Source organism: Callospermophilus lateralis, chromosome 1 (genome assembly GCF_048772815.1).
Source record: "Callospermophilus lateralis isolate mCalLat2 chromosome 1, mCalLat2.hap1, whole genome shotgun sequence".
Lineage (NCBI taxonomy): Eukaryota > Metazoa > Chordata > Mammalia > Rodentia > Sciuridae > Callospermophilus > Callospermophilus lateralis.
The window spans coordinates 55,913,294-55,938,929 of record NC_135305.1 but is presented as its reverse complement, the minus strand read 5'-3'; the positions used below and the strand labels follow the sequence as shown (position 1 = coordinate 55,938,929).

Here is a 25,636-nt window from a genome sequence, read left to right as displayed (position 1 = left end):
TTTCATGAACAAGTTGCCCTTATCTATCCACCTTGGTTTCTTTCCCTTTTAAAGATGTTTCACTGTGTGGGAGGCTTCACAGGTAAAAGATACTGTGACTCAGTACACAAATGTGTTAACATATGTTCCCAAAGATAACAATGTGCTCAAGACAAGCAAAGTGTTCTTTGGAGAACTTAAGGTCCCAGACTTCTTAAAATATCAGCTATAGCACTCAGCTGGGCTACCTTTCCTTGGGAAGCCCCTGACTATAATGTCTGACAAAGAACACATGGGAAAGACTCTACCACTGGGACAAAATAAGTTCATTAATCAATGCAGATCATTTAGGAGGTGTAGCAGCGTTAAAATATGACCTGCTCTTAACTGCTACACAAACATTCTACACCCAGGGCAGGTGGTTAACCTCTGTGAGCTTCCATTTTCATGTCTCAAAAAGGGTAAAAACACATGAATCATACACAAACATAGTAAGAATCAGACATAAAAACATAGTCTACAAAACAGGAACTAGGAACAAATGGTAAAACTGAACTAAGTTAGATGACTTGTATTTATACTGACTACATAACCATAATTTCCCAAGTCACTTAATAAACTTCTCTGGTCTCAGCTATTTCGATCTCTAATATATTAAAAGAGCTTTGCTGATTTTTTTTAAAAGTAACATTCCATGAATAAAAATTTGATTCCTTAATTTTTTAAAATTCTGAACATTTATCTTTTTCTAAAAATATCAATATTTTGTTATAGCTAAGAACAACAATTTAATTTTCAAAAGCAGCATTTTGTTTGTAAACAGTGGTGTTTAAAGTAATAAAGTATCCTAGACCAACACTGATGAGAAATCTTACAACCATTTACACAGAATAACCATGATGGAGGAGAAATAAAAATAATGAATCAAGCTTCATGCCAAAGGATGGATCTCCCCCTGAAAAATCCAATTAAAATTCAGGAACCTTTAGTATTTTTTCCCTACCCCTTTTTATTTTATGAGTCAGGATCTCCCTAAGTTGCCTGGCTGATTTAGAAATTGTGAGTCTCCTACCTCAGCCTTCTGAGTACCTGAGATAACAGGTGTGTGTCACTATGCCTAATTCATTAATTTTTCTGTTTTCTTCATTTGTCTAATTAATGTATGTTTTTCTCAATTGCCTAAAAAACATACTTGGTGTATCATCAGAAGGAGGCAGCAGAAGCTGTAGAGATCCCTTTGCTGGAAAAGCCGAGATCAAACCAACCACAAAGAGGCCAGAGGCAGAGTCAGTCATCAATCATCCATTGAAAGGAGCCAGATCACATACTTCAAGAGTAGGTGCCAGGTTTCTCCATGTGAAGTAGTGCAGAATCCAAGGCAGGAAAAAAATCCAGTTTCTGATGTCAGAACTAACTAGCTACAAGCTCAGAGAAAATCCCTTCCTGTTCCTAAACTTCAAATTCACCTGTAAAATCTGGAACATGGACAAGATGGTCTACTAGATTTCTTTCTATACACCAACAGCCATTCCAGATATCATTTGCCACAGGTTTTAACAACATAATCTGCCCCTCTCCAACATGACTTGCTTGAAACAAGTCCTGTAATCTTGCAGATAAAAGGAGGAACAAGTGTGGAGCCTATGTTAGAAGGCTATCTTCCTGACCCATCAGTGTTCAGAGTGAAGCGTCCCTCCCTCCAAACTGTGAACTGTGAAGAGTAAAGAATGAGAGCACCTTTCCAAACTATGTTCTGATTTTGGTAACAATGTGAGAACTTTCTTCCTACCACACCTAAACATAGGACATTGGGAGATGAGACTGCCTGGATCCTACCCTTTTGGTAACAAGCTAATGAAGCTCCAAGGGAGTCCCAACAGACAGCCAGATGGGCTGGCAGAGGAGAGGCGGCTGGCCCCAAGCAGGAGTCCTTAATTTAGATATTAATTACTTGTGGGTGTACAGGAAAACACCAGAGGGCTTTCCACAAGCCCAGAAAATTTCATACTAGCAAAGCTCTTCCTCAATAAGACAGACATAAGGCAAATCCTGCAAAATGGTTGTGAAAACCATCATGTAACCTGAATGAATAAGCATGGGAAATACTTATTATAATAAAAGAGTACAAGAATGAGACACATGCTCAGACAGAAAAATTCTATGGACACTGTATTTAGCCACATTGCTCTGAAATCTCTAAATTGTGAGAATGAATAAGAAAATCCAGCAGCTATACTGCTGAAAGGAAGAAGGAAGGTGCTGCTGCTGCACCCAGCACTCAGCCTGCAGGGAGCCCAAAGAAGGCTTACTTCTATTCAAAGGGAGCCACTAACTAAATTGTGAGCTCAGGACCCAGGATTCTGAGAATTGCAAGTTTATGCAAAATCACAAGGACTACACCACACCAAACAAATCTAATATTGAAATGTCTGATAATTTAAAATCAAGCTTCTGTACTAAAATTGAACAATACTAGTTCAATCACAATGAATTTACTGATAACTGGGACAAGGGAAATAATTTAAATGCTAAATGAATGAAAAGTGTATTAAAAAAAATTAGACAGTGATAAGAAAAAAACAATCTGCCACAGGGTCTGGCACAGAGAGTGAGATTGAGAAAACACATACTTCACACTATCCCACAGTTTAATGCATGGATCAAGTATCCAATCCACCAGAGTAACTGTGGAATGCTGGGGAAGATTTTGTCCTCTCTGTACAGCATCTTCTGTGGAACATAGAGCATAAATAACACCACTGTTCTCACTGGTGTATAGTTGGCATACTACAAATAAAGCACATAAAGCAACAATGCCTTAAGGAACGTGAAAACTGAGCACAGGATCACGATCACAGATTACTAATAATTTAAAATTCCAGGGCTATAAGCTGTAACTGCTTGCTGTTACAGCATTACAATAAAGTCACCAAAACCACAGTCTCGCCCTTTATAGAAGGGCACACCACATTTTACTAATGGCAAGTAGTCACCTTCTTAAAGGATTTCTATAAAAAGCACTGAGTTACACTATAAAACTCTGAAAAGTAAAAGGCCAACTTCATTTGAATTACATAAGAAAGTCAAAACCACTTTTAAATGGGACCAAAGGATTTTAAAGAAATTGTCACCTGAGGTACATCTTTTAATGTACCAGAAACAAGTTCCTTTAATGCCAAACAAGTTCCTTTCTATTCAGTTTAAAAATGGGGAAAAGGGGAGGATGGGAATAGGATAGACAGTATAATGAATCAGATATAACTTTCCTATGTTTGTATGGGAATACACAACCAGTATAACTCCACATCTTGTACAACCACAAAAATGAGAAGTCATACTTCATGTATGTATAATGTCAGAATACGTTACACTGTCATGTAGAACTAAAAAAAAAACAACAAATAAATTTAAAGGGGGGGGTAGACATAGTAGAGTTCAATAAACTGATTTAACATGAAAAAAAAAAATGAAGGACTGGAGGCAAACAGCACAAGATTCCATCATGCTTGAGGCCACAGAATCATCAATTGAGAAGACCGGGGATGGGGAAGAACAGTGTGTCCCCCACATCCACAACCACAATTCATCAGGATAGTGCTTTTTTTGTATCAGCACAGGGACACCGTGGCTAAAGACGGACAGCTAAGAACTGATCAAAGGATTGACTATAATACACAGGAAATCCTAAAAGAACAGTTGAATCAATTTTGTTGTTACCTTTAGAAAGTAAACAAATGGTAACAAATATCTATGAGCCCTTTAAATCATAGAAAGGTCAACCACTAAAAAAAAAGGGGGGGGGTTATATTTCTTCCATCATTTAGGTAAAACAACCTACCCACAATACTTCTAGATACTCCAATGTATGAAAAAAGATAACAAGAGATGTGTGACTCACAATACACAATCCTTCATTTCAAGGCAACCACAGAGGAGCTGGGGAGACACAATGACTAGTTTGTACTGCTCACTGTGGTGGATACTTCATAAATAGTCTTTTATTATTAATCTCCACATTAAAGCTACAACCTGTTCATTATTATCCAAAGTTTAAAAATGATGAACTAGACTCATACAGGATAAATAACTTGGTCGGGGTCACAAAATAGGAATATCAAAGCTAGAATTTGAAATCAAATCTTGTTGCTACAGCATCTACACCTTGTATTTTACCCTACCCAAATGATTCTCAATGAGAGGGAATTTAGCTCCCCAGGGAACATTTGACAAAATTCAGAGGTATCTAGGGTATAGACATCAGGGACGCTACTATATACCCTGCAATGTACAGGACAGGCCTCCCCAGCTAAGAATTATACAGTCCAAAATGTCAATAATGCCAGGATTGAGAAGACTTGGAAATAAGGTAAAGGACTCAGTGTGGGCTGTAGATGTCCCAGGGAGGGAAGAAATAACACTGTTACCTGGGGTGGTAAGAGGCGTTTGTCACAGAGGATTTTGGTTAAGCCTTAGGAATGTGTGTAGAAAACAAAAAGGATGGCACTTTCAGCAGCTTAGAACAAGAGAAATAAAAATACATAGATAATAAATAGCAACATGTGCCCGGCGTTGGGGCGCATGCCTGAATCCCAGCAGCTTGGGAGGCTGAGGTAAGGCAGGAAGATCACGAATTCAAAGCTAGCCTCAGCAATTTAGCGAGGCCCTAAGCAAGTGAGACTCTACAAAATAGGGCTGGGGATGCGGATCAGTGGCTGAGTGCCCCCGAGTTCAATACCCAGTTTAAAAAAAATAGCAAGATATATTAAGGGGTCAAGATGATCATCATTAAGTACTTTTCATAAACTAACTACAAAATGAAACAAGCAAAAACTTATGAATAAAAATTCTGTTGGTACATCTTTTAATATTCATAAGCTCCAGGAAGGAAACTGTATACCTGAAAGATATAAATTATTGTTTGTGAGAGAAAATATGAGATGACACCAGATGGCAGAGAACCTTTAAACAGGTTCTCTGAAAAAGTGGTTCAACTTCTATTCAACACAGGCCTGGTAAAATTCCAAACATATAATATACTGCTTGGCAAAAAATGGTGAACACTTGAGCTCTGGCGCCAGACTCTCTGGGTTTCCATTTCTGCTACCTGCTACTTTTTAAATAACATCCTAACTAGGGACAAATTACTTTGCCTTTCTATGCTTGTTTACTCGTCCATAAAATCAGGAAAATAACACCTATTTTGAGCACTATTGTGAGGATTTAGTAAATTAAATCACATCAAGTACTCACAACTATGCCTAGGACATACTAAGCAATGAATAAATATTTGCTAATATTAATAGTAGAGTCTCTTTACATCTTCACAATAATCTAAGGAGGAAGGTATCATTATTACTGAATTATTCCCACTTTATTCATCAAATTTCAGCTTGAGGAGCATTGTGGACAAAGTTCTTTGGCTCAAATGGGATATATCTGACTCCAAATCCAAGCTATTAATCACTATATACTGCTTCATAAGTTTGAACAAACTTTAGGCAATGGAAGCCACGAAAGGTTTACAATTGGGGAATATACACTATTAAAGCAAGGCTTGCTTTTCAGGAGGTCCTGGCAATGGAAAGGAAAACAATCTAGAACAAGATGGACTGTATGCTGGGAGAGTAGAGGCCTATGAAAGGTATTGGCAGGAGGCGATAAATTTTCACTGATGATGATGGCACTGAAAATAAAAAGAACATCAAAAGTAAAAGGCATGAGCACAGCAGAGTTCAATGGCTGTGTACCTGGTGATGCAATGCAAGTGACAGAGCAACAAGGGTGACTGAAAGATAGTCAGAAACACCTGACTTCTAAGGTAAAAAAGGTTAATAGTGAAAGAATATTAAGAAATTGCCCTAACCTGCCTTTTTCTGAGAAATTAAAAAAACAAAAACAAAAAACTGTGAGGTTCATCAATAAAGGATCTTCCTACTACTACCAGGAGTCAGAAATACTGAAAACAGAAACTGAATTGGGGTAACAAAGGGAAACACAGATATTCAGAGTGCTAACAAAGAGATGTAACAATTTATTACACTGAAAATTCTAAATAAGCTTTAAGAAAAAAAAAATCCAGATTCCATAATATTTTTCTTAAATAAAGATGGGTTCACACACACCCTAAAACAGATGAATTCCATTAATAAGGCATATAGAACAAAGTGAAATCTATGTGACAAAATCATAATTTTTCTGGATCAATGACAAACACCACAATAGCTCTTCCTCAGTTGCTACAAAGATAAGGACATGTGAGATCAGTGAGGATAAACAGTCATTAAATCAACTGTTTATACAGCAATTATACACAAAAGTTCCATGAAACTCGCAGAACTTCATCTTTAGACTTACAGACTTCTTCACTTGCTAAGAATGACCAGATTTTGCTTTCCCATTCTGGTATATAAAATGAACACCAATGATTCACCTGCAGATTCCCCTTCTTACACTGCCAAGCCTGCTGGGGGTGATGGGATCAACCACTATGGTAGTATTAAACATTTTTGAAAGTATAGGGTTCTGGGAGATGATGGAACCTGTGTGATATGTATGCAGAAAGCCATTTCTGGAATTATTTATTGTTTATTAGAATATGCAAATCCTTTAACCTTTAATGATTTAATCAGAAATAATTACAAAAGTCTTATCAAGATTTAATGTAAATTTTTAAAAGAGTTGCCACTAAAAGTTACGAATGCCTGAGTGTAATTTAGGGATAGGATGACTCTAATTAACATTAATTTCACTCTCACTATACAGCCTCCTCCACATTAAAGATAAATTATTCATTCATTTGAGATATTAGCCTATGTTAAATGAATGAAACGATACTACCTGGAATCTAAAAGGGAATAGATATATTATTTAATAAAAGTCACAAAATTTACAAAGCCATGCATATACCCTAGCATATTATGTAGAAGTATCTTAGCCCAACTGAGACAAGCTAATGCAAAAAACCTTTCCCTTTCCAATCCCTCCTCCTCTCAAATAACACCTATAATGCTGGAAAATAACTTGCCAATCTTCAGCACAAAAGTTAAAGATAAGTGGGGAGATAAATACAGAGGCAGTTTAAACAAAATTTTTCACACAATTCAAGAGCAAACTCTAGGATGTTTTTAACATACAAATTTAAGCTTCAAAATTTTTATACAATAGGCTTAGAAACCTACTCATGAGCCTAAATGCAAACATAAACTATCTAAGGAAGGTTCTGTTTCAGGTACCTATCTCTTGAATTCACAAAACTTTCTGAATAATTATGATTCTTTTCCTATTTAGGAATTTGGGACTGAGGCAAGTATTTTATGCCTGGAACCCATGGGTAGGCCTAGCTCAAGCTCTGGGCCTGGTGATAGACACATAGCCCCCTTCTCAAGTAAACAAGTATCTCCTTGATATATCACTCTGCAGAATCATTCACGGTAAATTTCCATTACATCATAACAGATAATCCAGGATAAGTCTCATCTGCAATTTTCCTAATTTAGAAGGTAGAATGCAGACTTATACATTCTATGCAAAAAAGTGAATCAGGTAAACACTGCTAATTAGGACATCTTCTGATTATTATACACTTTCATTATGCAGTATTTCCTATATGACTTAAACCCAATTGGATTGAAGTATCTCAATACAACTGAAATAAGTTAATGCAGACCCTTTCTCTCTCCAGGCCCTCTTCTCATGACCCATGTATTCTTTTCCCTAACTTTTTGAACTCCTGTTGAAGTATAATTAACAATGAAAATTGAATACATTTGCTGTGTAATACATGTTTTCACACATGTATATATTGTGTTATAAATAATTATACATAAGTTAATAAACTTATTTATCCATTATTCTCAGTTATCTTTCTGTGTGGAGAAAATATTTAGGATAAATTCTTTGCATAAATTTCATGTATACAATACAGTATTGCTAATTACAGTCACCACTGTAAATCAGATCCCCAAAACTTATTTCCCTTATAACTCTGAGTCTGAAAACTACTCAAGTTAATTTTTGATTTTTCACTCCATCCAAGGATAGTTAGAAATAGTAAATGAACCAAATAAATTACTTGTTCTAAATTATTTTGTAAGGACCTAAATGGGATGTTTTGAGTAAGTATATTGCATACAATAATCTCTGATTATATTGTATCACTTACCTCAAAAGAGGACTGATATTTAAGAAATGTATGCCCAATATTTATATACTGCTTTCTTTACAACACAGCATGGACTATCATTAAATAAATATAAAACTGATTTCACAAGTGTTTTCAAAATGTTATTCATTCATTCACTCTTTCAAAACAAAAATCTGTGTGGAACAGATAAACAAGTGGGGATTAGAGATGGAGGCATCCTCAGAGGCCTCACCTGTCGAATGATACTCTTCACACAACGCACTGGGAGGCCTTGATAGTTGGATTTGATGATCCACTTGAGGAGGTGGTGACCAAGCACTTCAAAGACCATGCAGACATCTGGGACATGGTTAAGGATCATTTGTGGATGCATTTCCTGGAATATGGCAATTAGTGAAAAGCAAAAGCAGAAGCAACAGCATTCTGTCATTTACAACACAGTTATTTGCTCATAAAACACCACAATAATACCAAAAGTGGTCAGTTGAGGTTTCTTACCTAAATAAAGAGAAGTGGTAATATTTATTACGTGCCATACATTATTCAATATGTACTTTACACCACCTCAGGAAATATATAATTGCCCCCACTGTGGAAATGAAGATATGTGTCTCGGTACAAAGGTGGCCAAAGCAGATTCTAGCCCAACCTTCATGGTACTCTCCTGTCCCCACACTATTCTCTCAGCACGTACAGAGGAAGAAGATAATGGGTCAGAGTGAAACCTCACAAGAACTTATGTGGAAAAAACAGAATTGCAGTGCCCTAAGAGTCCTAATTGCCTGCCTAAACCTCTGATGAAGGAGGCCACAAATAATACATTATCAAATAGAAATTTACCAAACACCAGGTGCGGTGCACATGCCTGTAATCCCAGAGCTTGGGAGGCTGAGGCAGGAGGATCAAAAGTTCAAAGCCAGCCTTAGCAACATAGCGAGACCCATCTCAAAATAAAATATTAAAAAGGGACTGGGATGTGGTTCAGTGGTTAAGTACCCCTGGGTTTAATCACTAGTATTAAAAAAAGAGAGAGAGAGAGAGAGCTATTTAATCTTTTTCTTCAAAAATATTTTTCATTGCATAACCAGATCCATTTAAAAACTATAGGTAGCTGTTAAGAATGTATGATTACAATTTAAGATAGAGTATTAGGACCACTCTGCAATAATGAAAACTCAGAAATCAGAAGCCCTTCAAATTTTTTAAAATCCACTTAACAGAGATAGGACTGACATATAAAAAGTTGTATATATTTAATATGCACATCTTAATGTGAAGACAGATCAGTATACACCTAGGAAAACATGACCACTAAGATAATAAAGGTATACAAAGGAATTGAAATCAAGATCTCACACAGGTATCTGCGTCCTATGACTACTGCAGCACCACTCACAACAGCCAAGATATGGAACAGCCTACCTGTCCAATGATGGATGACTGGATAAAGAAGATAGGGCACATACAACGAAACATTCCTCAACCACTCCAACAAGTGGATTTTGAAAATCAGAGTTTCTACTGACCCTTCAAAACTATCACCCACCAATTTCCCATAGAGTATCTTTATGCCATTCATATGAGAAAGTTTTAAACTGCCCTAAAACCCTTTGAGAATATTTTGATCATCATTGGAGGCTTACAGTAGGCATCATTATCTAAAAAATAAAATGTTAGCTGGGCACGGAGGTACACGCTGTCATCCCAGAGGCGCAGAAGGCTAAGATAGGAGGATTCCAAGTTCAAAGCAAAAGCGAGGCACTAAGCAACTCAGTGAGACCTTGTCTCACCACATGATCATAATAGCTATTAATTATTTTCAGTGAAAAGAAGAAAAAATGTTTTCTTCTCTTGAAGAACTTATGCACCACAGACATATGCAAAGATGATCTAAAGCCAGCATTTCTTACTAGTTCCCAGTCTTATTACAAAAATAACAAACTAAGAATTAAAGTTAGTAGCAGACATATGACCCAAGTCTTCTCAAAGCATGGGTAATACATAATGATTTCTTAGCATTTTATTTAACACTAAACATAGCCAATTTTCCTTTCTTAAGGAAAATTCTATTTACCTACAAATCAGGTAGTTTCTCCAAAGAAACCCTCTCCCTGTTTGTGGTCTCAGGAATAACCTTATGGGTCTGGCACAGAGTAAGCTGCTATTGTGCCCTTAAACAAACAGGTTAAAGCAGGGACAGAGAAATCCAGCACTACTTACCCACCTATTTACTAGAAAAAAAAGAAGTTCAGTATTTAGGAGAAATGGTCTTGAGGCAAAGGCTGAGCTAACATCAGCAGTTTTTTCTACTTTCCAGTATCTGAATCCAGTTTCTATAAATAAACAAAGGTTTACTCCAGCACATAGAGTGACAAAGTACTTCCCTACAGGATCATGACTAAGTAGATGCAGACACCAATGTCATTCTGGGATTTAAGCAGGGAGATGACCTGTGCCTGAAACTTCTGGAGCTTGAGAAGGTCAAGTAACAATTTACTGGATCTGTTCAAATACAATGTAAATGAAAGAGCAAAAGATCTGACATGAGAAGACCTTAGCTCTGATGTACCCTATAGGACTCATCAGCTGTACTCTAATTGAACATCAGGAAATGAAAGCATCACCCACCACAATTACGCAAAGGGCATCTCAGAGGATCCAACATGAAAATAAGGACAAAGTCTTCTGGAAACAACACGAATTATCTCCTCTCCATTGTGCTCTCATCTTTGAGCTACATGCTTTGGGAAACTTTGCTCTGTGTCATTTGCCCGCAGGGCTGCCTTTTTCCCAAATCACCAGGCAAAGGGAGAGGGAAGATAAACCAGCATCTCCTTTCCACAATCCCAATCACTTAATCCTAGATCCCTCAAAACCAACAGGTACTTGAACAACTGCCATTCTCACAAGAGAAAGAGAAATCATGCTTGGCTTAGCTCTGTCTTCTGGATGTACACATTTATTTTCTAACAGGATCTAGAATGAGAATGAAGGCCATCCTTTCTAAAAGGCAATCAGGAGCTAAAGAAGAAACTATTTCATCTTTCAAGAACAATACTTTCTACCAGGATAATTTCTTTTGGAGAAAGCACATATTCTTGTAGTGTTTCCCAAGAAAGAGAGAAGAACTATAAACTAAACAAGTTAATCTTAAATTACACAACTCAATTAAGTGGATGAAAACTTAAAAGAACAATAACTTAAGATAAAATAACCTTGTCTCTGGAAGTGTGATTCAAGTCTTTTTTTAAAAAATATTTTCTGTAGTAGATAGACACAATACCTTTATTTTATATTTATACGGTGCTGAGGATCGAACTTACATGTGCTAGGCAAGCACTCTTACCAACTGAACTATAGCCCCAGCCCCTGCTACTGCTATTTTTAATTTAAAATGTATTTACTTTATGTGTGGTCTAGTGAAGGTCTTTTAAAAAGTCATTTTTGAGGGCTAGGGTTGTGACTCAGAGGTAGAGTATTTGCCTAGCATGCATGAAGCACTGGGTTTGATCCTCAGCACCACTTAAAAATAAAATAAAGGTATTGTATCCACCTACAATTAAAAAATAGATGTTTAAGGGGAAAAAAAAAAAAGTCATTATAGGCACACGCCTGTAATCCCAGTGGCTCAGGAAGCTGAGACTGAGGCTGAGGCAGGAGGATCACAAATTCAAAGCCAGACTCTGCAAAAGTGAGGCACTAAGCAAATTCAGTGAGACCCTGTCTCTAGATAAAATGCAAAATATAGTTGGACATGGGGCTCAATGGTAGAGTGCCCCTGAGTTAAATCCCAGGTACCTTAAAAAAAAAAAAAGTCATTTTTGCACATGGTGGTGCATGCCTACAATCCTAGCAACTCGGGAGACAGAGGCAGAAGGATGGCAGGTTTGAGGTCAACTATAGCAATTTAGCGAGAATTTAAGCAACTCAAAGAGACTGTGTCTCAAAATAAAAAGGCTGAAGATGTGGCTCAGTGGGTAAGCACCCCTGGGTTCAACCCTGGGTACAAAAAAAAAAAAAAAAAAGGTCATTTTTGCCATACCAAGAAAATTTGAATGAATTTTATTCAGTGAGTTTTATGGTCATGTTTAAAAAAACAATCCACATATTTTTACAAACTGCACACTGACATTTATGTAGGTTAAAAAAAAAAAAAAACATGACTTCTAGGATTTGTTTTAAAATAATTCAGCAAGAGAGAAAGGCTAGATGAAGAAATTAGGGCCAGACCTTAACAAACATTGAATCTGTGTAATGAATTTTCAGAAATTCACTGTACTACACTCTCTGCTTTTATGTATGTTTAAAACTCTTAATAATTAAAGCTTTAATAGAAAAACACTGGAGATCTAGTCCATTTACCAATTACTACAGAAAATTTATCACTTTCCTTTTACCAGGCTTTTGTAAAGCAGACAAACTGGAGGGAAAAGAAAGAATATGAGGGGCTCAGGATGTAGCTCAGTGCTAGAGTGCTTGCCTACTATGCAGGAAGCCCAAAGTTCAATCCCCAGAACTTGAAAACCAAATACACACATCAAAAATAAAAAATATCAGACCTTCCACGTTCACCAGCAGGAAGATTATACTCTGCAGGAAGAACTAATTGAAAGTCTCAGCTGTATCATCCTAGAAACAGAATTCAGAGTTATTAGGACTATACAATATCAATATCACTTGAATGCAACTTTGGGATATCAGCATTAAAGTAACATTTTTCCTCTTACTGCATAAGCAAATACATTTCAGCCTCATGCAGTACTTTGTAGCTATTGGAGCACACATACATGCCCCCTGTACACTGATTTTAAAAGGTTTAAAGCACAAAGAAGTGCTGGCACACACTTCCACCAACCACTGCAAAAATAAAGTTCACCAAAATTACTGAAGAAGAAATAAAACAAAACAAATTCTATTAAAAAACCAGGCCAAGTTTTGCTATTTCTTTTTTTCACTGTCAAAGACACTATTATACCAAACCCACTAACAGACCACACTAGATGTACTACTTATTAGACATTGCGGTAATCTTAGAGGCCTAATGTGGACGGATGCAGCAGAAACAAAGTCTACAAAAACTTGAAATAATCTTTTTTTTTTTTTTAAAGTAAGAAGAAAAAAAATACATTATAATTAATTCAGTCATCAAAAAGCAAAGGATAGGGGGTTGGGGTTGTAGCTCAGTGGTAAAGCATTGCCTAGCATGTATGAGGCACTGGGTTTGATTCTCAGAACCACATATAAATAAATAAAATAAAGATCCATTGACAACTAAACAATATTTAAAAAAAAAAAAAAAAGGAAAGGATAGGGCTGGGGTTATGGCTCAGTGGTAGAGCAGTTGCCTAGCATGTGTGAGGCCCTGGGTTTGAGTCTCAGCACCACATATAAATAAATAAAATAAAGGTCCCTTTACAACTGGGGGGTGGAGGGGGGAGCAAAGCATAGAGCTGGGAGCAGTGGCACATGCCTGTAATCCCAGTGGCTCAGGAGGCCAAGGCAGGAGGATTGAAAGTTCAAATGTAGCCTCTGTATAAAAGTGAGGCGCTGAGCAACTCAGTGAGACCCTGTCTCTAAATAAAAAACAAAATAGGGTTGGGGATGTGACTCAGTGGTCAAGTGCTCCTGAGTTCAATCCCCAGAAAAAGCAAAGGATACGTATCCCATTCATGCCTGATATCTTGAAGTCATCAATGAGCTGGACCACCATGTCTTTGTTTGGGTCACTAGGATCACTTTCTCGAACCTATGTAAAGAAAAATGGACACAAAAAACAGGAGTTTGAAGTGGAGAATTTTTTCCATTAGGCCAACCAACAAAGTGATATTTTTCAAATAAAAGATTCGATACTGGAACTAACAAAAAACCCCACAGATTCTATTTCAATTTAGTATCACCAAGAACAATCCCTTAAGTAAAATTTGTCATTTATTTTTCTTACATTATTCACATTTTTCCAGTACTTACACATTTGAGCAATTTTATTTCATCCAAGGCTGTCTCTGTATAATGCTGGGCACTTTTCACAACTTTCATTGCAACAAATCTTTTCCCCCTTTTAAAAAAAAAAAAAAAGCATAGTAATTTATATTATCGGCATAAAAGGTGATGATTACAACAAGATCTATCCAATAGAGAGGCTTCTGATAAGTTTTCTTCTAAAATGGTATTTTGCAAATTTGGGGGCCACGATTAATAGGGCATCCATGCAATTTCTTTCATACTTTTCTTGTCTTTTTCTTAACTAAAATTGAATAGACCAGGAAAACGTCAGAGTTATCTATCACACAATAAGGAAAAGTATTCCTGTGACTCTTGTTTCAGTTCATATAGACACACAGATACACGTGTATATGACCTGAGCAGCAATTAAGTTTCTTACTATTGATCATGGCTGGTGCGTGCGCATTCATATTCTCATTCTCTCTCTCTGTGGATTGAAACCAGAGGCACTTTACCACTAAGCTATGTGCCCAAACATTTTAATTTTTATTTTGAGAAAGGGTCTCGCTAAGATGCCTAGACTGGCCTTGAACTTGAAATCCTCTTGCCTCAGTTTCCAGAGCTGCTGGGATCACAGGTATATACTACAGCACCCAGCGGGATCATGGCTTTTAAACAATGTCACAAAAACTAATTTGAAAAGCCTACACATTATTAATTTTGCATCTGAATGCTTTCTGATATGGATAATTTACTAGAAAAGAAACATGCCCCTGATGAAAAGCAATTTTGTGGAAAAAGCTTTAAAAATAGAGAAGAAAGCTGGTATTTTCAAATACTTAACTTCATAATAAGAAAAAAAATCTAGCTAGCTGAGTTTACATGCCTGTTACATGCTATAACATAGTAAGAATAACGTCAGCTACATCTTCTTAGGAAACGGATATTGAACTAGACCAGGAATCAAGTGCAAAAATGACAAAGAGCACTTACTGCATATCCCAGCACAGCCAGACAGTGGAGAAGTGCCCCCATCCTAGCTTTCTAATAACATGATACCGACCATTGAAGAGGTCTCCAATTTTCACCGGATGATAGCCACCTTAAAAAAAAAAAAAAAAGAAAAGAAAATTCAAAATTCCAGGAAAATAGTACTATTTTCATTTCTTCATCAATTCTGGATGTCAAGAATGACAGGTCTGAAATAACAGCATTATTAAAATGTTTAAAATACATTTTTTTCAGGATTATCCTCCATCATCAGAAAAGTATCCTGTTAATTCCCATTAGGCTTTTAGCTAATTTTAATAAGAAATTTGAAGGGCAACAAATCATCCAGTACTCCCTAATAATAATAATAATTGAGGTTTTGTTTTTAAGTCAATGTATGTACATGTATACTCCAATTCTTGACATTTATAAATGACTTTTCTTCTACATCATAAATTACACTCGATTATTTTTGCATCTGTACAAAGTTCAGGAAATTAAAGGATGTTTACTTTGCATAAATTTATATACACCAACCGTTTTCCTATATCTAATAAGTAATGGTATAACATACATCTTAATTTACCCTCCAAATGGCTTGTTCCTCTTATCACTCTTCCTCCAACCTGAAACTTTTGCATGGAAAAACATTCTTTAAAAATGAGGAAATCAATTGGCAAAGCAAAACTGGTACCCTATTTTCAGTGAACTTTTAGGGGAGGGAAGGGTGCCTCACTGACATCTGGCATAGAAAGTCCTTCACTCTGAATTTTTAAGTATAGGAAGTAGACTACAAAACAGAATTATAATATGGCACCAATTCCATGAAACATATAAAGAACAATCTACGAAGATATTAACATTACCCCTTGTTATAACATTACCCCTTGATATAAAATTAATTTTATTCTCTTTATCTATAGTTTAATCATCTTGTTTCCAAAACAAACAATGCTCTTTTAGTCTTAAATTTGATTTTTACTATGAAAACATTAATGTTCTCATATTCATTTTCTCTCCGCCCTCTCTCCCACACCATTTCTTCTTTTATTTTTGGCAGTATTAGGGATAGAACCCAGGGCCCTATGCATGCTAGGCAAGCATTCCATCACTGACCTACACCCCCAGCAGTGATTTTTTATTTTTTTAATATGCAGCATTCCCAAATCACTCAAGAAAGATATGAATGGTTCGTGCTTAGTGCTGAGAGGCTGAAACTGGTGCAGCAAGTATGTAAACTACATTTTTCAATAAATATTTGTGAACTCCCAGAGGGCTCTGAGTTACAATTCAATAAATACAATCAATATTTAAAAAGTGGCAAATTAATCAACCAGGAATTTGAACAGACACTGAATTTCTAAGACTCTTATTGCTATGAACACTGTATTTGCTTTTCCAGGATTTTAACATTAAAATCTGTAACAACACCGTAAACTAGAACTATGAACTATGATATTAAGTCAGGAATAAAATAGAGCAAATTATCAAATGGCTTATTACTTAATTTTTGTTTAATTCTCTAAGTAATTGAAAGATATGATCTCTGCATTTCTATTACAGTTTTTAAATCATTAAAATTAAGAACTCAAAAGGAGAAAAGAAAGGTAACGCTTATCAAGTATCAATTAGAAAATGAACATTGTACTAGGCACTTTATTTTGAAATCTGTGTTCCAAGAAACAAAAGTGATTTATGATATATTACAACTGTTCCACACAGGACTGGGGCGGGGAGGGAGGGAAGGAAGGAAGGAAAGAAGGAAGGAAAAAAGTAGTTGGGAAATGAAAAGTTAAACAAAGCAAAGCAGATTTTTTTTCACCACAGGCCTAATGTCTTAACATGCTTTGTGAACCTCTAAAAGCACAGGGCACATATTGCACATCCTACATGTTCCATACATATTTGCTCAGGAAATGACTTCGAGTTAACAAGCTTTTTGGAACATGGTATTGCAGGAAACAGTGATGTATATCTTGCTCAATCCTTACATCCACCCTGCAAACTAGATGGTACTCTTTCCACATTGCTGCAGAAGGCACCAAATGTCAGAGATATTAAGCACTAAGTTGGACACAAGGTGGGGAAAAAAGGCAATTCCAAAGCCCATGGATTTTTGCCCCTAGTAAGAAAGGCACTCCATGTTTTAATAACTGGATGACTGTTTTCTAGACCTGATACACAGGGAACACTGAATGGCTTACTTAAAAAGCCACACAGTAATGGGCTGGTGCTGTGGCTCAGCAGTAGAGCACTCATCTAGCACATGTGAGCCCTGAGTCTGATCCTCAGCAAAACATTAAAAATAAATAAATAAATAAAGGTATTGTGTCCAACTACAGCTAAAAAAATAAAAATTTAAAAAAACCTACACAGTACTACAGTACATATTACTGCTAACATTAACATCTCGAGACTTGAAAGTAAGTTAATTATTTTACAATTTATATTTTTTTCTGGATACAAATTAAATTTATTACATAAATTCTATGTAGTAGAGCTGAGCAGTAGTAGAACTGAGTAGTTAAAATCAATTTATTTATTTATTGATTGATGCTGACTTTTATATTTATTTATTTTTTAATTTTTATTATTAGTTGTTCAAAACATTACATATAGAGAGCCGCCGCGCGCATGCAAGGTAGGCAGACCTGCAACCCACCAGCAGATCAGGCCCAGAAACCCGAGGAGCGGCAGAGCCACCCCCCGCACCTGCAAGGCAGGCAGACCTGCGACCCACCAGCAGATCAGGCCCAGCAACCCGCGGAGAGGCACAGCTGCCCCATGCGCCTGCAATGTAGGCAGAACCGTGACCACCGACAGAATAGGCCCAGAGGCCCGCCAGATACATCGCCCCGGTTGGGGGAGGGCAGAGCCGCTGCGCGCCTGCAAGGTAGGCAGACCTGTGACCCACCAGCAGAACAGGCCCAGAAACCCGCAGAGCAACAGAGCCACCCCCTGCACCTGCAAGGTAGGCGGACCTGCGACCCACCGGCAGTTCAGGCCCAGAAACACGTGGAGGGGCAGGGCTGCCCCCTGCGTCTGCAAGGTAGGCAGACCTGCAACCCACCAGCAGAACAGGCCCAGTGGCCCGCCATCGCCCCAATTCGGGGAGGGGCAGAGCCGCCACCAGCGCCTGCTAGGTAGACAGACCTGCAACCGACAGACAGAACAGGCCTAGCAGCCCGTGGAGGGGCAGAGCCGCTGCTGGCGCCTGCAAGGTAGGCGGACCTGCGACCCACCGGAAGAACAGGCCCAGCGGCCTGCAGAGGGTCAGAGCCGCTGCCCGCGCCTGCAAGGTAGGCGGACCTGCCACCACCGAAAGAACAGGCCCACCGAAAGAACAGGCCCAGCGGCCTGCCGGCGTGGTAGGCACATTGCCCCAATTGGAGGAGGTGCAGAACCACCGCCAAAGCCTGAGAGGGAGACTTTGCAACTATACAAGAGCAATATAAATATATAGGGGGAAAAATCAATAACACAACAGTTTCACCAAGCAGAAAGAAACGCGATCAGTATGAAAAGACAAGGAAAGAAAGGACCACAAGCAATGCAGGTCAACTCAACTTTAGAAGAGGTAATATCTGCAGCAGATGGAATGTCAGATAAAGAATTCAGGATATACATGCTTCAGATGATCTGGAGTCTCAAGGAAGACATTAAACAGCAAAATCAGACAATGAAAGATCACTTCGACCACTTCCACAATGAACTACATAAACAAATCCAAGAAGCAAAAGATTATACAGGGAAATAGAGGTTATAAAAAACAAACAAACAGAAATCCTAGAAATGCAAGAAGCAATAAACCAACTTAAAAACTCAATTGAGAATACTACCAGCAGAGTAGAACACTTAGAAGATAGAACATCAGACAATGAAGACAAAGTATTTCAACTGGAGAAGAACATAGAGAGCTCACCAAGACTGTTAAGAAACCATGAGCAGAACATTCAAGAAATATGGGATAACATAAAGAGACCAAACTTAAGAGTCATTGGGATACAGGAAGGTATAGAGGTCCAAACCAAAGGAATGAGCAATCTATTCAATGAAATAATATGAGAAAACTTCCCAGTCTTGAAGAATGAGACAGAATCCCAAATCCTAGAAGCCTACAGGACGCCGAATGTGCAAAATCATAAGAGATCCACACCTAGACACATTATAATGAAGATGCCCAACATACAAAATAAGGAGAGAATGTTATAAGCTACAAGAGAAAGGAAGCAGATTACATTTAGGGGTAAACCAATCAGGATAACAGCTGATCTTTCAGCACAGACTCTGAAAGCTAGAAGATCCTGGAATAACATATTTCAAACACTGAAAGAAAATGGGTTCCAACAAAGAATTGTGTATCCCGCGAAATTAAGCTTCAGGATGGAAGATGAAATTAAAACCTTCCATGATAAACAAAAGTTAAAAGAATTTGCAGCTAGAAAACCATCTCTTCAAAACATCCTCGGCAAAATATTACAGGAAGAGGAAATGGAAAATATCAATGAAAACCAACAGCGGGAGGTAGTACAGTAAAGGGGGCGGGGAAATAATCAAAGAGGAAAACAAACCATGTTTAGTAACATAAATAAACGGATACAAAAACATATCAAAAAAATTGTGCACCATGATCAGGTAGGATTTATCCCTGGGATGCAAGGCTGGTTCAATACACGGAAATCAATAAATGTTATTCACCACATCAATAGGCTTAAAAATAAGAACCATATGATCATCTCGATAGATGCAGAAAAAGCATTCGACAAAGTACAGCATCCCTTTATGTTCAAAACTCTAGAAAAACTAGGGATAACAGGAACATACCTCAATATTGTAAAAGCAATCTATGCTAAGCCTCAGGCTAGCATCATTCTGAATGGAGAAAAACTGAAGGCATTCCCTCTAAAATCTGGAACAAGACAGGGATGCCCTCTCTCACCACTTCTGTAAAACATAGTTCTCGAATCACTGGCCAGAGCAATTAAACAGACGAAAGAAATTAAAGGCATAAAAATAGGAAAAGAAGAACTCAAATTATCACTATTTGCAGCTGACATGATTCTATACCTAGCAGACCCAAAAGGGTCTACAAAGAAACTATTAGAGCTAATAAATGAATTCAGCAAAGTGGCAGGATATAAAATCAACACGCATAAATCAAAGGCATTCCTGTATATCAGCGACAAATCCTCTGAAATGGAAATGAGGACAACCTCTCCATTCAAAATATCCTCAAAAAAATAAAATACTTGGGAATCAACCTAACAAAAGAGGTGAAAGACTGATACAATGAAAACTACAGAACCCTAAAGAGAGAAATAGAAGAAGATCTTAGAAGATGGAAAAATATATCCTGTTCATGGATAGGTAGAACTAACATCATCAAAATGGCGATATTACCAAAAGTTCTCTATAGGTTTAATGCAATGCCAATCAAAATCCCAACGGTATTTCTTCTAGAAATAGAGAAAGCAATCATGAAATTCATATGGAAAAATAAAAGACCCAGAACAGCAAAAACAATGCTAAGCAGGAAGTGTGAATCAGGCGGTATAGCTATACCAGACTTCAAACTATACTACAGAGCAATAGTAAAACAGCATGGTACTGGTACCAAAACAAGCAGGTGGACCAATGGTACAGAATAGAGGACACAGAAACCAATCCACAAAATTACAACTATCTTATATTTGATAAAGGGGCTAAAAGCATGCAATGGAGGAAGGATAGCATCTTCAACAAATGGAGCTGGGAAAACTGGAAATCCATATGCAACAAAATAAAACTGAATCCCTTTCTCTCGCCATGCACAAAAGTTAACTCAAAGTGGATCAAGGAACTTGATATCAAATCAGAGACACAGCGTCTGATAGAAGAAAAAGTTGGCTATGATCTACATACTGTGGGGTCGGGCTCCAAATTCCTCAATAGGACACCCATAGCACAAGAGTTAATAACAAGAATCAACAAATGGGACTTACTCAAACTAAAAAGTTTTTTCTCAGCAAAAGAAACAATAAGTGAGGTAAATAGGGAGCCTACGTCCTGGGAACAAATCATTACTCCTCACACTTCAGACAGAGCCCTAATATCCAGAATATACAAAGAACTAAAAAAATTAGACAATAAGATAAAAAATAACCCAATCAACAAATGGGCCAAGGACCTGAACAGACATTTCTCAGAGGAGGACATACAATCAATCAACAAGTACATGAAAAAGTGCTCACCATCTCTAGCAGTCAGAGAAATGCAAATCAAAACCGCCCTAAGATACCATCTCACTCCAGTAAGACTGGCAGCCATTAGGAAGTCAAACAACAAGTGCTGGCGAGGATGTGGGGAAAAGGGTTCACTTGTACATTGCTGGTGGGACTGCAAATTGGTGTGGCCAATTTGGAAAGCAGTATGGAAATTTCTTGGAAAGCTCGGAATGGAACCACCATTTGACCCAGCTATTCCCCTACTCAGTCTATTCCCTAAAGACCTAAAAAGAGCATACTATAGGGACACTGCTACATTCATGTTCATAGCAGCACAATTCACAATAGCAAGACTGTGGAACCAACCTAGATGCCCTTCAATAGACGAATGGATAAAAAAAATGTGGCATTTATACACAACGGAGTATTACTCTGCATTAAAAAATGACAAAATCATAGAATTTGCAGGGAAATGGATGGCATTAGAGCAGATTATGCTAAGTGAAGCTGGCCAATCCCTTAAAAACAAATGCCAAATGTCTTCTTTGATATAAGGAGAGTAACTAAGAACAGAGTAGGGACAAAGAGCATGAGAAGAAGATTAACATTAAACAGGGATGAGAGGTGGGAGGGAAAGGGAGAGAGAAGGGAAATTGCATGGAAATGGAAGGAGACCCTCAGGGGTATACAAAATTACATACAAGAGGAAGTGAGGGGAAAGGGGAAAAAATATAAGGGGAGAAATGAATTACAGTAGAGGGGGTAGAGAGAGAAGAGGGGGGGAGGGAGGATAGTAGAGGATAGGAAAGGCAGCAGAATACAACAGACACTAGTATGGCAATATGTAAATCAATGGATGTGCAACTGATGTGATTCTGCAATCTGTATACGGGGTAAAAATGGGAGTTCATATCCCACTTGAATCAAAGTGTGAAATATGATATATCAAGAACTATGTAATGTTTTGAACAACCAACAATAAAAATTAATTTAAAAAAATAATAATAATAAAAAAATAAAACCTCTGTAACTGTGAGCCCCCAAGTAAACTTTTCCCTCCTTAAAAAAAAAAAAAAAAAAAAAAGAAATTACATATAGTAGAGGATAGGAAAGGCAACAGAATACAACAGACACTAGTATGGCAGTATGTAAAAACGTGGATGTGTAACCAATGTGATTCTTCAATCTGTTTACGGGGTAAAAATGGGAGTTCATAATCCACCTGAATCAAATGTATGAAATATAATTTATAATTTACAAGTTAATTGTGCATAAAGAGAAGAAAGCTCTGTCACTAGTATGTTTCAGATTCAAGTTCTCAAATAGCCAGTGTGTTCTTGTGAGGGAAAAAAAAAAAAAAACAGAAAAGGCCCCATTCTCCACTGTAATCACTGCAGAAGTGCAGCAGCTCCTTTTCTCTATGGGATCTCAAAGTTGAACAAAAACAAATTACTAGTTTAGTCCAGTATCTCTGGAGCCCACAGGCAGCTAAAATACTATCTCTAAAAATAGGCCAACCAAACAAGAACAACACAGAAGTAATTCTTAAACACAAAGATATAAAATGAATGAAAGTACAAAAACATTTAGTTGACTTTTAATTTTGAAAATATGACATATATATTATCAGATCTATATATTATATATTCTCATATCCAACTCCTTGATTTCTATAGAAATCAAGACTCTCTCATGGCCATTCAACTCTCACTCCCTTGTCACAGAATGATAATCTTTTTTTTTTTTTTTAAAGATAGAGGGGGGGGGAGAGAATTTTTTTTTAATATTTATTTTTTAGTTTTTGGCAGACACAACATCTTTGTTTGTATGTGGTGCTGAGGATCGAACCTGGGCCGCACACTTGCCAGGTGAGCGCAATACCGCTTGAGCCACATCCCCAGCGCACAGAATGATAATCTTGCCAACAGGGCATCTATTCTACCTAACAAAAACTATGTATGAGAGAAAGCATGTCCCCACCCAGCAGACCCACACCAACCCAACCAACACCTGGGGAATTCAAGAAAATGGACACTCCAGTAATTCCATCAGAAACTCCTCCAGTTCCCTGTGTTATAACAGCCATCAGCAGCCATGTCATTGCCTACTGCATTGTCTAGCACATAAGGAATCTTAACAGTCAAACTGGACAAAGACCCCCCAATCACTCTTTGGTTCCTTTTGCTGTTTCATCAACTGACAGAAAAGGAATATAGGAAAACAACAGTGCTACACACAGACCCTGCTAATGGCATGAAGCAGAGTACCAGAAATGCTCAAATACTTGATGATTACATGACTCAAGGTTTGACTGATTCATCTGTATTACATTATTATATTGTTTAATGTGACATTTATCACAAGTTTTTCTATTCTTAAAAACAAATCTTAGTTTGAATTATAAATACAAAGAAAACAAAATACACTGTTGAAAGTATCATTAATTTTATTGCTCTGTTTTTTTTCTAAACTAATCCCTCCAGTGCACCTAAGAAAACTATAACTAAAGCTCTACCTATATATATGTAGTAATAAGACTCCAAAGAAGACAATTCTAAAACTTACCTTCTTAGCTATTTTGGGAGACTTGCTGGCCAAAGATAAAGACAATTCCCTTTTCTTTGCAAAAAACATATTCTATTTATAACAGTAAATCAGAAGTTTAGAATTCCATAATAGACAGTAATACGGAAGGATTTTCAAAAGTCTATTTTTTCTACTAAAAATATTATTTATTTTTATGCTGACACAGTTTCTCAGCCTTCCAATTGTGGGGTGTCTTTAGATAACCACTGAAAACTTTCTAAGGGCTAAGGAAGGATTTCAAAAATCAACCCTAACACACAAGTCTTATTAAAAAGGGATGGTGAAAAAAAACTTGCTTATAGTAAGGTAATGGACATATTCTGTGTCACTTAAGATTTTAATATTCCTCCTCAAAAGTATACAAAAAAAACCCAGTAGGGATATGAAAGATTTGAACACACTACCAACCAACTTGAAATTTACAGAACCTAATTGACATTTATAGAACACTATACTCAATAACAAACACTTCTCTCAAGTGCATACAGAATATTCAGATAACATACTGGGCCATGAAACAAGTCACAAAAACAGTGTTCTCAGTCCATATGGAACTAAGTTAGAAAGCAATGAGAAAATTAACCAAAATTTGGAAACTTATTCAAAATAACTCATGGGCTAAAGAAAAAAATCATAAAATATTTTTTCACAAAATGACAATGAAAACTCATCAAAAGTCAATCTGCAAAACACTGCTAAGGCAGTACTCAGAGGGAAAATTATAGCACTAAATGCCTACAATAGAAAAGAAAAGCCAGGCATGGTGGTACACACCTGTAATTCCAGTGACCCCGGAGGCTAAGGCAGGAGGGTCACAAGTTTGAGGTCAGCCTCAGAAACTTCACAAGATTTTGTCTCAAAAATAAAAAGGGCTGGGAATGTAGGTCAGTGGTAGAGTGCAGCTGGCTTCAATCACTGGGAGGAGGAAGGGAGGGGAAAAGGAAAGAGAAACTAGAAAAAGAAGAGCAAATATAACCTGAAGAAAATAATAATGATATAAATCAGAATCAATGAAAGAAAAAAAATAAAAACAATAGAGAAAAAAAATCAATAAAACCAAAAGTTGGTTGACACAAAAGAAAAAAATAAAATTTAATAAATTTCTGGCTAGGCTATCAGGTGAAAGAAATGAAAGAAACAAATTACTAACATGAAGAATAATAAAACTGACATCAGAACATATTTTACAGATATTGAAAGGATAACAAGGGAATATTACAATTTATACCTATACATATTTTTAAAATACATGAAATGAATGAATACCTTGAAAGATACACACCACATGAATTTCAACAAAAGAAATACATACCTGAATAATTTGTATTTATTTGAAAAATGGGCTAGGGTTATAGCTTAAGTGGTAGAGCACTTGCCTAGAATGTGTATGGTACTGAGTTTGATTATCAGCACCGCATATAAATAAACAAATAAAATAAAGGTCCATTGACAATTAAAAAAAAAAAGTGTCCTCCCAAACATTACTAAAGAAATACAACCAATTCTAGAAAAATTCCTCCTGAAAATAGAGGAAAATATTCCCAGTATCATCCTATGAAACCAGCATTATTTGATTCCAAAGCCATATTAAGAAAACCACATGCCATGATGTAAATATAAAAGTTTTAGACAAAATTTCAACAAATCAAATGAAGCAATATATAAAAAGGACAATATATGTTATGATCAAATTGGGTTTATTTCAGGAACACAAATGACTTAACACTCAAAACTCACTTAAATACTTCACCATAACTAAAATAGGAAATTCATGACTAGCTCACCAGACATA

The 25,636-nt window shown here is 36.9% G+C and overlaps 1 protein-coding gene across 5 annotated transcripts in view; it reads right to left on the bottom strand.

Annotated features, from left to right (window-relative positions):
* Srpk2 (SRSF protein kinase 2) overlaps positions 1 to 25,636 on the bottom strand; it is a 243,188-nt gene that overhangs the window by 35,743 nt on the left and 181,809 nt on the right. For all 5 annotated transcript variants that reach the window (XM_076834856.2, XM_076834818.2, XM_076834828.2 and 2 more), the window contains 4 exons: positions 15,059 to 15,167; positions 14,090 to 14,177; positions 13,781 to 13,868; positions 8,355 to 8,461 (listed from right to left, as the gene is read on the bottom strand). In XM_076834856.2, coding sequence (XP_076690971.1) covers positions 8,355 to 8,461; positions 13,781 to 13,868; positions 14,090 to 14,177; positions 15,059 to 15,167 — 392 coding nt within the window. The remainder of the gene's footprint in view (positions 1 to 8,354; positions 8,462 to 13,780; positions 13,869 to 14,089; positions 14,178 to 15,058; positions 15,168 to 25,636) is intronic.